At 38.7% G+C, this 15,213-nt stretch overlaps 1 protein-coding gene across 1 annotated transcript; it reads left to right on the top strand.

Annotated features, from left to right (window-relative positions):
• The first annotated feature begins 6,843 nt into the window (after positions 1-6,843).
• LOC131789157 (ovochymase-2-like) lies at positions 6,844-13,078 on the top strand. Its single transcript, XM_066161955.1, has 7 exons — positions 6,844-6,892; positions 7,303-7,378; positions 8,514-8,552; positions 9,852-9,996; positions 10,628-10,887; positions 11,725-12,117; positions 12,407-13,078. Exons 2-7 carry the CDS (start codon positions 7,330-7,332, stop codon positions 12,496-12,498), a joined length of 978 nt encoding a protein of 325 aa, XP_066018052.1. The 5' UTR covers positions 6,844-6,892; positions 7,303-7,329; the 3' UTR covers positions 12,499-13,078.
• Positions 13,079-15,213: the final 2,135 nt, after the last annotated feature.

Here is a 15,213-nt window from a genome sequence, read left to right as displayed (position 1 = left end):
GACAGCCGTATGGAATTTAACATACACGTCTCTGAATTTAGTCTACATATCTTGGCCAATGTGTTGGTTTCCTGAGAAGGTCAAAAGAAACAAAATAAGCTTTTTTACGAACATCTTGAAGAAGTCAGGAATGAAATTCAAAACATGTTTTTAACTAGAAATAAAATTTTCAGTTCATAAGCTTAAGGTAAATGAGGATCCTCTCAGTAATTTTTCAACTTTTTTTCAGTACAAAAGGGAATTTGTTTTAAACTTGTTACTCCATTAAAAATAGAGAAACAAATGCATGGACAGGTTATAAAAGAAATAAGTAATTGCATGTGAGCATTATTTTTACTTTGTACATTGAACTTACTATAAGGATCGCTTATTTTGGGTTTACTATTCAGGTTGCAAACGTGCACTCAAGCCCGGTCGTTAGAGATATGACATGGTGTCAAGGTTCGTCTTGGTAACTGGAATGAATTCTTAATATAGTTCGTACTATACAACTGTTTACTAATAAATTATTATTGTTATTATTATTATTCGTAGAACTTTCTGGAAGCCATCAAAAGGTATCGGGTCACAGTTGCGAACTTCTGTGCGCCTTTCATGTAGTGACTCAAACCACTGCTCTTCTTTATGTATCAGCGGGCTCAAAATCCTAAGGCGAGAAGGACCGACAAATGTAGTATATAACACAGGCAAAGATTTACGTCTCGATGATTCTTCGGATTTGCGCGTGATTGCATAACTGAATGCTAAGGCAACGGTAGTGTAAATTTCCTGTTCTACACCACAGCAAAAACTTGCTTATTTCTTTAAGGTATTTCTTCACAGTAGAATCCGCCCTGGAACTAACTAAACAATTAAATAAAGAATTGAAATCCGGTCTAATAGTAGGAGGGAGCACCGTCCATGCTTTAATTGCAATTACGACCTGCAAGAAAAAAATATACCACCAAAATTTTACAACAACGTTAACAGGAAAGCGGCTCTAGCAATTGTGATGCAAGCGATGACAGCGATTCTAATAAGCGGCCCTATGTCTATGACGCAATGTCTGCATGCTGCATAATAGTAAGAAACTACATCGACCTCCCGGGGCAAAATAGGCATGCAAAGTAGCTCCTAAACAAAGGCCCAGCGAACACCCCATCCGTCGTCGAGAAAAAACAGCAACGCAAATGCCCTGCCTCCAATGTTTCTCAAGAGGCTTAAGAATTTTTGTGAACACGTAAGGGATAGACGATAACCCGAAAGGCAAAACTGTAACCGCATAGAACTTCACTTGATTGGAACCGGATGCTTCCAGGAAAAACCAAGATATGTTTGATGGCCCTCAAAAATTTCAACGTGGTGGTACCCACTTTACAGCTCGAAGGAAAACATAAATGCACCCCGCGCGAAGTAAGACATAGCTGTTTTCCAGTCTTCGTATTTAACGTGCATCTTACGAAGAAACTTGTTGACGTATCTTAAATCAAGAATGAGCTTCTTCTTTCCATTAGCTTGAACAGATACGGACAAGGGGTTGACCACCCGGGGCGGTACCTTGGTTTCCACAACACGACCTGACTCAACTAAGTCTTGAATAGTCTCCTCAACAAACTCGACATGTGAAAGAGACGATCTGTTGTTTTTGAAAACCGCTGGTTCTGGAAAACTAACGAAAGGTAACATATATCCCCTTTCTATAACGTTAAGAATGAAACTTGGGGTTCCAATACACTTTCAAAATTCGACGTTTCTATGAAGATTTCCCTTGACGTTAACACATGGCGGACTAGTATTTAACTCAAACTTAAACAATTCGCTATCGCAATGTACCTAAGCAATATCAGCAACCTCCTCATCAAAAGCATTGCTGCTTTGCACCGGGTTGGGTGTGAGCTCCGTGACTGGGTCTGCAGGGGCTGTATGAGTACCCTGAGGTAAATGTGGTTCCGGAATAAGCGCTTCGTGGACTATCCCAGGAGGCAGTGCACTCTCTTGCCCAGTGGCCGAGTTTGTGGCATTTAAAGCACCTCGCGTCCACGTAAGCATCTCTACCGCCTGAAAGCAGTATCAAAAGTAGATAAAATGAAAAACCACTCGTAAAAACCTGAGAAAAGGGAGGGTTGGTGGGTGGGTAGGGCTAGATCTTATACATCCGAAGCAGAAACAGCTCTTAAGTGCTGAGGTCGCAAGCGAGAGAGAGAGAGAGAGAGAGAGAGAGAGAGAGAGAGAGAGAGAGAGAGAGAGAGAGAGAGAGAGAGAAAAAACTGGAAACAGCTTCTTAAATAGGTAAAACGAACCAATCAGAAGCTACGATAAGCGCACTGCGACACCTATAGGCGACAAACTGTAAGAAAGAATGCGAAGCTAAAATAACAGTGGAAAAGATATTTAACTAAACCTTGCTGGTGAAATTACAGATTTCGTGTGTTAGACATTTCTACTCCTGCAGAATGTTCCGTTATTTACTTAGTTATGATTGGTCTTGTGCTTATTCATACCGATGCTGATTTACAACTTTAATCTCTGGTATGTTCTAGACTGAAATTGTTTGCATAAGTGGGGCTCATTTCAAGCTGCCAAAAACACCCTGCAATTTATTCACCAAACCATCGCTGTTTCTCTTTTAATTACTCTTTACCCTCTGATTATAAACTCACCAATGCGAAAATTCCTATGTAACCACGGGTAATTATCGGAGGAAAAGCGAATGAATGTTGTGTGTACGAATCCAAAACATTTGAGCTATGCGCTATTTGTACAGCTTTTGCAGAAAATTGACCTAATACCGTGACCCATTCAAGATGAAATTGTGTTGGGAAACATATCACTAAGTAAGAAGGTTGCTGTAATTTTACTAACAGTACGGAAATTTGTTATCCTGACATCAGTAAACCCTGATCTTTTACTGTAATCAACAAAAAGAACTTAACTGTGTCCAAAAATGGGAGTATTCACATCCAACCAACTGTTTACAGCTGCTTCCGTCATCGGTAAGTTGTCACATATCCGCGTTGTTCGAAAAGGCGATGCAATTGCATCACTTTTGTCGCTCGCAACTCAGGTTTAAATAGCTTGCGCTTCTTTTGATTTTAATTTACTTCACATTCTTTAGGATGTAAGCCTCTTTGTTGCTGTGACGCGGATCAAACAGCTCGTTTATAGATAAACCTGACGAACGCCTTTTCAACCTTGCAAGACTGCGTTTAGCATGGCAAGGAGTCTATTCGTAATTCTGATGATATTAAGTACAATTTTGTGCTCATTTTATTTTGATAAGCTGAATATAATAAACCGAATCCAATGCGTGAAACTTTGTCGTCTGATGACATCAATGAGAGAAAGGGAAGCTTGATTTTGAAACATCGAGACACGGGTAGCCTAGAAATTACGGCTTTGTGGTGATTATTTTGTAGACGCCGACCTTTTCATGCTCCGCGCCTAATAAAAATATTTATAAAGAATTGATTTGCCATCAATTGGGTAAAGAACTTTTAGTTTCGGATTTGTTTGTGTTTCATCTTGGTTTTAATTTCATCTCGTGGTCAAACCCTGTCTCGTCCCAACCCCTTCTCGTCAAGAGAAAACAATGTCTCATTATTTTCATCTGCATAAATTTAGTACAATAAAAATAATATTTAACCAGTTTTAAAGCCCTTAGACTTAATAAAACTGGGAGTTACTACATCACGGGCGACGAGCGGGGAAAGAAGAAAAGAGAGAAATACGAGTGGTCAGCGGGGAATCAAATTTAATACCTCATATAGATGCATATCAATTGTAGTTGCAGAAAACAATAGTGTTATAAAGCCGAAATGTTAACAGTACACTTCGCTAAGTAAAATGTTAAGCAATTTTTCAAAAGTGTTGATGGCACATATATCTTTTACTGCTGTATTTTATACAATGGAGGCATCGGAAAAGGCATCGGTGGCATTCGGAAAGGCACCAAGAAGAATTATATTTACGTTTTGTAACTTGCAAAAACAATCGTGTTGTAAAGCCAAACTGTTACCAAGTTGTACTTGGCTACTTAAAAAGTTAAGCAATTTTCCAAACGCTTTGACTGGAAAAATATTTTTACTGCTATATTAACCAACGGAGGCATCGGGAAAGGCATCGGCGACATCAGGAAAGGCATCAAGAAGAATGATATTTACGATATGTAACTTGTTGTAGGACGAAAAATAGTATCTTAACTTGTTTAAGGCGTTACTCACAGTTGGTTTGCTTTTCACTTGAATTTTGCAATCTCGACTTTCGATTCCGGAAAAATGAAAAGCAAAGCAACTCTAAAAAAATTTCGTTCTAGATTTTTATATTTTTAGAGTCATTAACTAAGTTTGTATCCACAGCCTTTAGATAAGAAATTTAAATTTCCATCAGCTGTAGTTCTTTTAGTGTTTATTATATATATATTCAATCGCCTCATTTCACGTGAAAAAGGCATGTAGGAAAACAATGAGCTTCGAGAAACAGCCAAGTTAAGGCTAATGTGTTTATCTTGACTAAATATTTATAATCAGGGCCACCCACTCGTTCAGGAGACCTTTTTTCAAAAGTTCCAGACGTTAAAAATAATTCTGTTTTCCGTTCGAAGTGTTTTTTTCCTATTTAATTTAACAAATGAACTCGGTATGAAAACTTCACTTTCGAACCGAACGGCAGGTGAAATGTTGTGTTGGTGTCTCTGTCCCCCGTGTAAATATTGAATCTAAAAGGCATGTAGGAAAACACTGAGCTTCGAGAAACAGCCAAGTTAAGGCTAATTTGTTACCTTGCTTAAATATTTATAATCAGGGCCACTCGTTCAGGAGACCTTTTTGCAAAAGATCCAGACGTTAAAAATAATTCTGTTTTCCGTTCGAAGTGTTTTTTTTCCTATTTAATCAAATGAACCCGGTATGAAAACTTAACTTTCGAACCGAACGGCAGGTGAAATGTTGTTGGTGTCTCTGTCCCCCATGTAAATATTGACTCTAAAAGGCATGTAGGAAAACACTGAGCTTCGAGAAACAGCCAATTTAAGGCTAATGTGTTTACCTAGCTTAAACATTTATAGTCAAGGCCGCTCGTTCAGGAGACCTTAAGATCCAGACGTTAAAAGAATTCTGTTTTCCATTCGAAGAGTTCTTTTTTCCTATTTAATTTAACAAATGAACTCGGTATGAAAACTTAACTTTCGAACCGAACGGCAGGTGAAATGTTATGTTGGTGTCTCTGTCCCCCCGCCACGTCTCTGCGAAAGGTATATCCAGACAACCTGCATGGAAAATGGAAAACTGACAACAGCTATTGAAACAAATTTTTTAAAAAATCTTTGAAACTAGACTGGTGAGCAGCACTCTACGAACAGTAGTTGTAAAATTTCTTTATTCTCCGACGCGTTTCGTCTAACTGTCGTAGACTTCTTCGGGGAGTTTTACAATTTAACACTAAACACCTGTATTTATAAGCCATAGTTAGCGGCTATACGAGGGCCAATGACCATAAAGGTTTGGCCGGACCTACGAATAGGAACAGGTGAAGTTGCGAAAAATTTGTAGTTTTTTTTGGGGTAAGGTGGGAGAATTCATTTGGGGACCACGGTTTTGGTTTTCTCTTTTTCGTCACGCATGTCACGCAGTAAGTTACAAACTTAAATATAATTCTTCTTGGTGCCTTTCTGGATGCCACCGATACCTTTTTTGATGCCTCCATTGTTTATTACAGCAGCGAAAGACATACGTACCATCAAAACTTTTGAAAAATTGCTTAAAATTTTATTTCACGAAGTATACTGTTAACATTTCGGCTTTACAACACTATTGTTTTCTGCAGCTACAACTGATATGTCTCTACATGAGGTATTAAATTTGTTTCCTCCGCTGACCACTCGTATTTCTATCTTTTCTTCTTCCCTCGCTCGTCGCCCGTGATGTAGTAACTCCCAATAAAACTTGCCATTCAGCCATTCAGTTTTTCACGAAGAATCGCCTCAGTCAAAACTTAATGGATTAAATGTGGAAATGATTCGTTAAAAACAATTAATGAATGATTAGATTTTAACAGAAGAATTATATAAACTCAAAAGCATATAATGTCAAAGTCTGGCAATTTTCATGGTGGCCTTTAATCTTAGAAACAAACATAGAAGGTTTCCTATTGAATAGAAATCAAACGCACTGAAAGATCATCTTATCGTCACTAGAAGTCGATAGAGTTATGCTCAGCTCAAAGCTCGTTCATTGCAGCCGTTGTGATAGCAGGGTTGGGGAGCGATCCTTTCTACTACGATCTCCTTCTACGTTGCACGCTACTGAGCAGTTAAATTATTTACTTAGATTAGTGATACCCTCGTTAATTTAAGGGACCTTTAGCAAACTAAGAAGGCGGCGGCAACGAGGACGTAGCAAAACAACAGATCTAATGGTCAGAAAAATAGCGCAGGATGAGCGTTCTAAACCTTTGTACTTTTTTAGCCGTCCTCTAGGAAAACAACGACGTGAAACCAAAAACAATTATCGTCTGAGAAGGGAATTTGCGACGGCATGTTAATAAAATTTACATTTGAAACTGAATGCTGCTCCCATTAGAAACGGCGTTATATGACGCCATTCGCGACTGAAATTCTAAAAATAGAAATGAACTTTTTAATCAATATCTTCCTCGGCGTTGTTTTCCTGACAGCTGAAGATCTTTGATATAATTATTTTCCTACTGATCTTTTGCGCTTTGGTTGACACTGGCGCTACTTGTGCTTCAATACAACGGAAGGAGCATAAAAGCGGCGCTGTCACGACTGTGCTGTCACGGTATCCCAGCACCCTAAACGCTAGTGCGAAAACGAAAACTGATGACCGAAACCTTTGTACTTTTCGATTAGTTCTGAGTCTGTGAGTAATCATAATTGTCTGACCTGTTTACTAAAGGGGTGAGTTTCTAAAGAAACTGTGGTGCTGCGTCGGTGGGAGAGTTTAGCAGGTAATTTAGTGTTAACAACTGGATTGAAAACGTAAATTAGCCGCCGTAAAGGGTAAAAAAGCTGACGTTTCGAGCGTTAGCCCTTCGTCAAATCGCTCTGACGAAGGGCTAACGCTCGAAACGTCAGCTTTTTTACCCTTTACGGTGGCTAATTTACGTTTTTAACCCGGTTGTTAACACTAAATGACCTGTTTACTATTTGTGTGTGGGCTAAGATATATGCATGTGTATAAAGCTATAGACAATGGAAAATTGTGTTCAATATGTTAAACATATTTGGATAAGGTTACTGTTATTTTACCAACCACGCCTGCCTTTGTCATACTCAGCTCAGTGAATCCTGATATTTTACTGTTATAGACTGAAAGAAATTTACGGAGTGGAAGAATGGGAGTATTTAAATCCAACCAACTCATTACAGCTGCTTCTGTCATTGGTAAGTTGTTCATCCCTCATGTATCAAACCATGCTAATTTCCTAGAGAGCGACACGCCTGAATCATTTTTTCCGCTTTCAAGTTCAGTTCTTTTGATTTTACTTTATGTCTTTTAGCCTGTTAATCTTTGTGACAATGTGTTAAGGATCTGACAGCTCGCTTATAGATTTCTGGGCGATGCGCAAACATCGTTCAAAACAGTAAACATCCTGCTCAACTTTGGCAAGGATTCAAGAGTACTTTCGTTAACCTGGCAATAATTGAAGTGAATTACATCTTTTTGGCCTATTTAATTTTGAATTGCTGGGTCTGATAAGTGCACATAATACACGAAGGTCCATTCATGAATGAAATCAATAAGAGAAAGAAATGCTTGTTTTAACAAAAATCCAGAAACAGCGCAGCCGAAACGTAAGTGAGTTTAAGGAAACCACGACGGCAACGGCAACTGGAACCTCAATAAATTTCATGAACACAACAATGGCTGTGCACGTGTGTTATAAATCTTCGTAAATTTCTGTGCGTCCTCTGCAAAACAACAACGTGAAATGATCAAACTTCGTGTTGTCCGGAGAACGTGAACGGCGATGGCTAAGTTTTTGAATTTCTATTTCAAATTTAACGCTGTGTTCCATGTTCAGTTTCCTGATAGTTTTTACGGCGAGAAACAAATTAAATGACTTTAGAGTATCGCGCGATTCGTAGGTAAAATATAAGTTTATCTTTTAACCAACGTTGTCGACGGCGTCGCTGTCCTCGTTTCTTAAACTTAGGGCGATTGTTTAGCAGAGCCGAGCTTCTCATGCGCTGCACCTAACGAAAATGGTTAAATAATAACTTGCCTTCATTTGGGGAAGGAAATTTTCGTTTCGAATTCATTTGTATTTCATTTTGTGTTTTATTTCGTCTCCGGTTATTTTTCCTCTTAGTTTATTTTTTCTCTTTGGCGACTAAAACCCTGTCTCGTCCTAATCTCTTCTGGACAAGCGAAAATAATGTCTCATTGTTCTCTATTGCTTCTCGCCTGGGTTCTTGCTGCATTATATAAAAAAAAGTACAAGTAAAAACCAGTCTATATGGCCACCTCCTGCATATTTTTTCAGTCTAATGTCTTATGAATTTTTTCTTGTTTCAGTTTTATTATTATTTTTTGAAAGAGGACGATGCGATTCAAGTAAGTTTGAAACCCGAACTGTTTCGGTATAAAAATGCAAATTATTTGTAAGTGTATTCAGTTTAGAATATTCTTGTTGTTGATTGCAATATCAACCTACAGTTCCTCAACCCCACGAAAGTTTTTAATGATTGTTACTAGAAGCAGAAAGATATCGACTACAACCTTAATACCTACTCTCAGATCACAAGTTTTTCACACTAATCGCGAGTCCAAACTTAAAGCAAACTCGAGTCTAAAGTTCAAGCATGTATACAACTCGACGTCACACTATACTTAATAAGGCCTTCAGCAACTGATAAATTTCAAGGCTTAACTTATTCCATTTGAAAAGGGAAATTGCCTGCACATGTACTTTCTCACCTACATTTAGATTTGAAAAATCATGTCTAGAATTCTACGCGTGCTGGGCATACTATGCACAAGTTCACGTTTTCATCTGTGTACCTACACCTTCAAAAGTACTTAAAGCTGCATCTACTTTGCTTGACAGACTCAAGAAAATTTAGCTATGGAAATGCCACCCAAACAGAATCGTTTAGACTGATGGAAATATGTCAAAATTTGGTTTTTTCGTGTGTAGACTGTCTGATGTTTGACCGATTTGACACTTCTAAAAGTGATGCTGCCAATGTTTATAAAGTACAGCGAAGTATTTTAAGGAAAAAGAACACATCCTTTTTCAGAAAATTGGTCACATAAAGTAATAACCCTGATTTCAGCGAGCTGAAATCAGGGTTATTCAAAGTTGTTAATCCAAAGTTTTCATGACAGTAAATCAAACAATCGGTAAATTGTGTAAATTAGTATTATCAACTGAGTTGATGGCGTAAATTGGCCATCGTGAAGACTCTATTGCTTTGACGAAGGGCTAACGCTCGAAAAGTCAACTTTTAAACTCTTTACGGTGGCCAATCTGCGTTATCAACTCAGTTGTTAACACTAAATTACCCAGCTGTACTCTCTCACCAAAGCAGTACCACAGTCTCTTTCGAAACTTACCCTTATTCGCTTGATAAGCTATCAAGTAATGATTTCCTTAGATATGAGGCTCCGCTGAGGGAATTAAGTGCGCTTTAGCTCTATTTCGCACCAGTTACGAGTCAATTAGGGTTCGAGTTATTCAGATTTAAATGTATTAGTGATAAAAATAACATACCTCTCGGGGAAGTTAGCAACTTGCCACCCTACTTAAGACTTCGAGTGACTCCCTTGTATCAGGATAATCTCCCATGGGTTCTCTCAATTTGGGTGACAAGTGAAGTCAACATTTTAACTAACTCTTTGTCTTCACAATAGTTTGTCCCAATGGCATGACGAACATCACAGCTTCCAGTGGTGAGCTTATATATCCTGAGTCAGGTAGTTATGGTAAGAATGAGACCAAATGTTGGAGCATTACGGTTCCCGACACTTACGCTGGCATTCTTTATCACTTTTCCAGGTCAGTTTTTCATGTATAATACTCGTCAGTAATATGCAAACTTTGAAGCTGACACTTCATTTCGATTTCATTTCATTATATCCCGAATTGCACCCTTTTGCTCTTAATCACATTTTTTCCCCAGCCAATGAGATAGCTTTACTAAAACACAACAACCACCAGATTTCAAGGCTTCTTTCAAGTAACCAATCAAATTTCAGGAAAATGGAAGACAACTTTTGCAACTTTTTATGAACCAGCTCAGTAGTGGATCAATGAAGTATTTGCGCAGACCAAATAAAAAAATCATGTGTTTTAGCGACTGAATTTTGCGTTTTCAAATTTTAATAAGGTGATGATTGAACACTGTGTCGTACAATTTTGGTCTGAAATCATACTTGTACTGTGCGCCCGTTCGATTTTGGAATCACTCGTATGATTTCAGACCAAATTGTTCTTTATTCTTCTCAATTATATTAATAATCAATCAATCCTGTAATGGGACTTTTAAGGCTCAACATATTCAGGCAAGGGATAAAAATGTAAATATATTCAAAGTTATTTATCTTCTCCAGTAGATTAAACTTCACTTTGTCCTTAGCGTTGGTAAGAACTGAAAACCAGTAGTATCGGTTTGTGATATTTTTTCCAGGGTTGACGTAGAAATGTGCTCTGATTGTAAGTGCGACTATCTTCAAAGAGGAACTACCTACAGCTATTTGCACCGGCAGACTAAATTATGTGGACGATATAGTTACAACTATTTACAAGGATATATCCTCAACGTCGACTGGACAGCTGGATTTTTTACCGGCTCTTTTTCTGGATCGACGGGCTATCTTCGCTTCGTGTCGGATGATACTGTACATTACACAGGATTTAAGTTGACCTTCATAGCCTTTTCCATGCCAGGTGGGTAATAATAATTCATACAGGGTCTCAATGGGGTGATGGCTTTCACAGCCAACGGTTAAAATTCTAACAGCCCTGGAGTGTTAGCCCAATGGCTGAGGTGTAACAGGGCACAAGCCTAAATACCAATCCTGCAAAACAGAGTGACACCAAGATGAATGAGACAAGTCCTTTCCAGTCTCAGAAAAAAACTCCAGTTGACCGAGGTGTCCAAAGACCCTACCCTCCTTTCCCCGGCTGACCTTTAGACACAGAGCTATTTGCAACCCACACTTGAATGGGCCTGTAACTGAGCTGCATGGAGGTGCTAACTCGACGTTAATTCCACTGCATTTTCATGGGCTAGGCTGGCTCGAGGGCGGACGATGTCTTAGCCCACTGACTGAGCAGTTGCCAGGCATAAGCCTGAAGGCCTTCAGGAAAACAGTACATTGTAAAAATAAGCTAAGAAGCCCTTTTCAACCCACAGGCAAACTACAATTTGAGGCTGAGGAGTCCAAAACCTACCCTCCCTACCCCTGGGCTTTGGACACACAACTGCCACTGACCCATCCCGCGTCCCGCTGCTTGTCTAGACGTTAAGTCCCCCCTCCATTTTCAAAGGCTGGAGCCGGCAGGTAATTGCAACCCCTCCTAAGCCTGCTGCTTTAGACTCTCCACTACCCTCCAACTACAGGGTGTGTCACCCACAAGCTAAGCTGTGACAGGGTATGACCTTGACAATAAATGTTCTTACACACGGGCATATTTTTTCAAATTAAAGCAGGCGTATTCTCTTCGTAACTTTAAGGATTTCGTTAATTTTTTCATGTGGTAACAGACTATATTCACTTGCAGTGGGTGAAACAAACTATCTGAATGCAACCGAAGGTGAAACTATTGATTTTGGCTCACCAAAAGTCGACGTTGAGAACTACCCCTCAAATTACGCAGAACAGTGGATTTTAATCGTCCCTGAGGGAATGAAGGTGCAGATAGACTTCGACATATTTGAACTGGAAGACAGTAAGGATTGCAAAAACGATTATGTTGAGTTCCGTGAAGCATCCATCATGGTTGGTCATCCTAAAGCAATCTCTGGCGCTTACGGTCCAATCCTGACAGGACGCCTGTGTGGAAATGCAAAGCCAAAATCGATACTGAGTCAAGGGAACATGGTTTGGGTTCAGTTCCTGAGTGACAGAAACTCCACTACCGTAAACAAGGGATTCAAAGCTTCTTTTAAAGCAGGTGTGTTTTATTGACGTCTGTCTTTAGTAACGCGGCACGTGAGTTCTTTTACATCTTTTCCTTTGGAAAGTAGAGCTCATTCAGCTCATAGTGAATAATCTCAGTTTTTTATGACTTGACGTACAAAGTCGCCGCAGGACAATGTTTGAGTTTTTCTGTTTTGAATTTTTTTTTTTTTTTTTTTTTAGAGACAGCAAGCGTTATTCCTTTATCTAGTCAAATAACCATAAAAAGGAATGATTTGTATATTGTCTCTACATCTATCTTTCTATCTTTCTCATCTTTTCAGAACAGGGAAGCGGATTGCCTGTTAGCCGTCCAATGATGCTTCTTCATTTCTCAGCTTTGATCATGCATGTGTCAAAGAACAACTTGTTCTAGTCCTGTCAAGTGTATCCGGGAGATGTCTCCAGATCGCTGAAGTTTTGAATCATATGCATTTAGCTTAACTGTGATTGTGGACTGAAAAGTCTTAATATCAAGGATTTGAGTGTGAAGTTTTGTCCCGTGAATCTTTCTTTTAGGTCATTTTTAGCTCTCAGAGGATCGAGTTTATCTGTGTGTTGTGGTTTTTATTTTCGTGTTAAAAGTTGTTCAGTTTACTTTTAGAGCTAAATCGGTTTCATTTGTACGCAAAAATTTAGTACAAGAAAAACAAAATTTAACCGGTTTGAAAGCCCTTAGACTTAGTAAAGCTTGAACAACATTATATGCATCTTTGAAATAACTTAGTATCTACGCGTTATTGGCCAAGCGTGAGGATGAGATGGCAGGACATTGTTTTTTTTCTTTTTTTCTCATTGATTGGGACGAAGTCAAGGTGCATAAAAACGCAAAAACAAACGTGGCTAACATCCAGCTATCTTGACCCAACAAGCCTAATAAATCAAGGACTTAGGAAACATATTACTTTGTGTTCTAATTGTGATATTTTTAGGTTTCTGTAGCACAATAAAAGGTTTATGAAAGTGGCTCATGTTCTCTTTGTTCTGACAGTCATCTGCGGCTTTTTAAGACTCCATTGTTGACATTGTCCTAAAATTCCAAACATTGTAAATCCTCGAAGCAATTTTTTCTCGCGCGGCAATCCCGATTGGACAAGATGGGTCGATATTGCTCGCCCGGTTTGTTGTCAATTAGAACAAAGGGTTCGCTTTTCCACGAGCACTGCTTACCAGCGCGCGTGCACAACCCCCCCCCCCCCACTTCATCCCCGCACTTAAAAAGAAAAAAAAGAACATTTTAAGCGTAGGATATTTTTGGCAGTTTTCTAATAATGCGCACCCTTCTTTTGTATGCAAGTAATTTTTTTTAACGAGATTACTCAAGAATCAAAGTATTCGTAAGACTTTTTGGAAGTTCCCTTTTCAAAATTTCTCCTTGAATCACTGCTTCGGAAAGTACAAAACTGTAATGACCAGTTATTTATAGCTAGGGGTGGGGGGGGGGGGGCGGCGGTACGGGGGGAGGGTTACTAGTGGAGGGTTTCCTTCTTGTATGTCTGAATCTGTGCATTCGAAACTATTTGTACCCAGTTCCCTCAGGATATCCAACTGCATATGAAGAATTACTGTATGCGGAAGAATTCTTCGAATAAGCGCTACACCGGAACAGGGGCGTGGGTAATAACTGAACAAATGCAAACGCTTTATTCTGTTTATGGTATGTTTCATTATTTTAGATTCTGGTAGAAACCTCTGTTAGCCACGCCTAAAAACTTCTGGTAAAGACAAATTTGATGCAGACTGAAACGTGAAGATATTTATTCCAATCTGTTTGCATTTTATGTCACGGCATCAGTACTTGACTGTAAAAAGATCGTTTAAAAGTAAACTGACGTACACCTTACACATTTACGCTTCACTTGCGTAAGTCATATGTTAAATTATGCTAAGGACAACATTATTTGTTACATTTAAAACATCCTGTTTGACAGTCGAATCATCGAAAACAACAACTCCAAGGAAAACAACAACTCTAAGCTCCATTGATCCCAGCGCTGGGGACCTGACTGCGGGAAGCAGTTTCTTCGTTTGTTTTCTGTTAGCTGTGGTTGTCATCATGATCTAAAACGAGAAAGAAGACGTCGAAAAGCAAGCAGACAATCGCCCTTTGCGGATCCGAGAACTAGTAGTGATAACTCTAAAAAGTAGAAAGTAACTATTGAAATAGAATTTGGAGCGGTATCAATAGAAGTGCCTTGAACTCTAAAGAGACTTTTTGAGTTTTGAAAAATGTGACCCTTTTTTGAGCCTACAGCTCAGCTACAGGGAACGGGAGCTTTCTTTTAGAAAGAGATAGCAAAATGTGTCTAGTTTTAAAAAATACGACAATTCTGTTCATGCACGGTGAAAAGAGGGTCCTTAAAAAAAAAAAAAAAAAAATGGTGAGGTCTAAATTCCATTTCCTCGCCCAGACTATGCTCATATTAAACTTTTTTTTGCTGATCCCAGCTCCATTCTTTTATTTTGTTTCGATTTACAATCCCAGTAGTCCAAAGGTCATTCATAGACAACTCTTATGTTCCATATTGCATGTTCAGGTCTCCCTATTTTAAAATACGGCCTTTAAAATAGTCTTTTTATTTCAGGGCTGTCGTATGGAATCTAACATAAACGTCTCTGAATCTTGTCTACGTAGCTTGGCTAATGTGTTGATTTCCTGAGAAGGTAAAAAAAAAAACAAATAAGGTTTTTTACGAATGTCTTGCAGAAGTCAGGAATGAAAATTCAAAATTGTTTTTTTAATTGGAATTAAAATTTTCAGTTCGTAAGCTTAAGGTGTTTGAGGATCCTCTCGGCAATTTTTCTATTTTTTTTTCAGTAAAAAAAGGAACTTGTTTTAAACTCGTAACTCCATTAAAAATAGAGAAACAAATGCATAGACAAGTAATAAAAGAAAGAAGTAATTGCATGTGAGCATTATTTTTACTTCGTACATTGAACTTACTATAAGGGTCTCTTATTTTGGGTTTATTATCCAGATAGCAAACGTACTAAAGCCCGGTCGTTAGAGATATGACAAGGTGTCAAGGTTCGTCTTGGCAACTGAAATGAATTCTTGATACAGCGCGTAGACCTTCCTGGAAGTCATCAA

The sequence above is a fragment of the Pocillopora verrucosa genome, chromosome 14 (assembly GCF_036669915.1).
Source record: "Pocillopora verrucosa isolate sample1 chromosome 14, ASM3666991v2, whole genome shotgun sequence".
Taxonomy (NCBI): domain Eukaryota; kingdom Metazoa; phylum Cnidaria; class Anthozoa; order Scleractinia; family Pocilloporidae; genus Pocillopora; species Pocillopora verrucosa.
Note: the sequence above shows the minus strand (reverse complement) of the source record. Positions and strands in the feature narration are given on the sequence as shown.

Bases quoted from the DNA above. Each gene is read 5' to 3' on its own strand.
- LOC131789157 (XM_066161955.1), top strand. From the start codon at position 7,330: ATGGGAGTATTTAAATCCAACCAACTCATTACAGCTGCTTCTGTCATT. The intron at 10,888-11,724 runs GTGGGTAATAAT...ATTCACTTGCAG, and splicing joins CATAGCCTTTTCCATGCCAG to TGGGTGAAACAAACTATCTG. The intron at 12,118-12,406 runs GTGTGTTTTATT...TCATCTTTTCAG, and splicing joins CAAAGCTTCTTTTAAAGCAG to AACAGGGAAGCGGATTGCCT.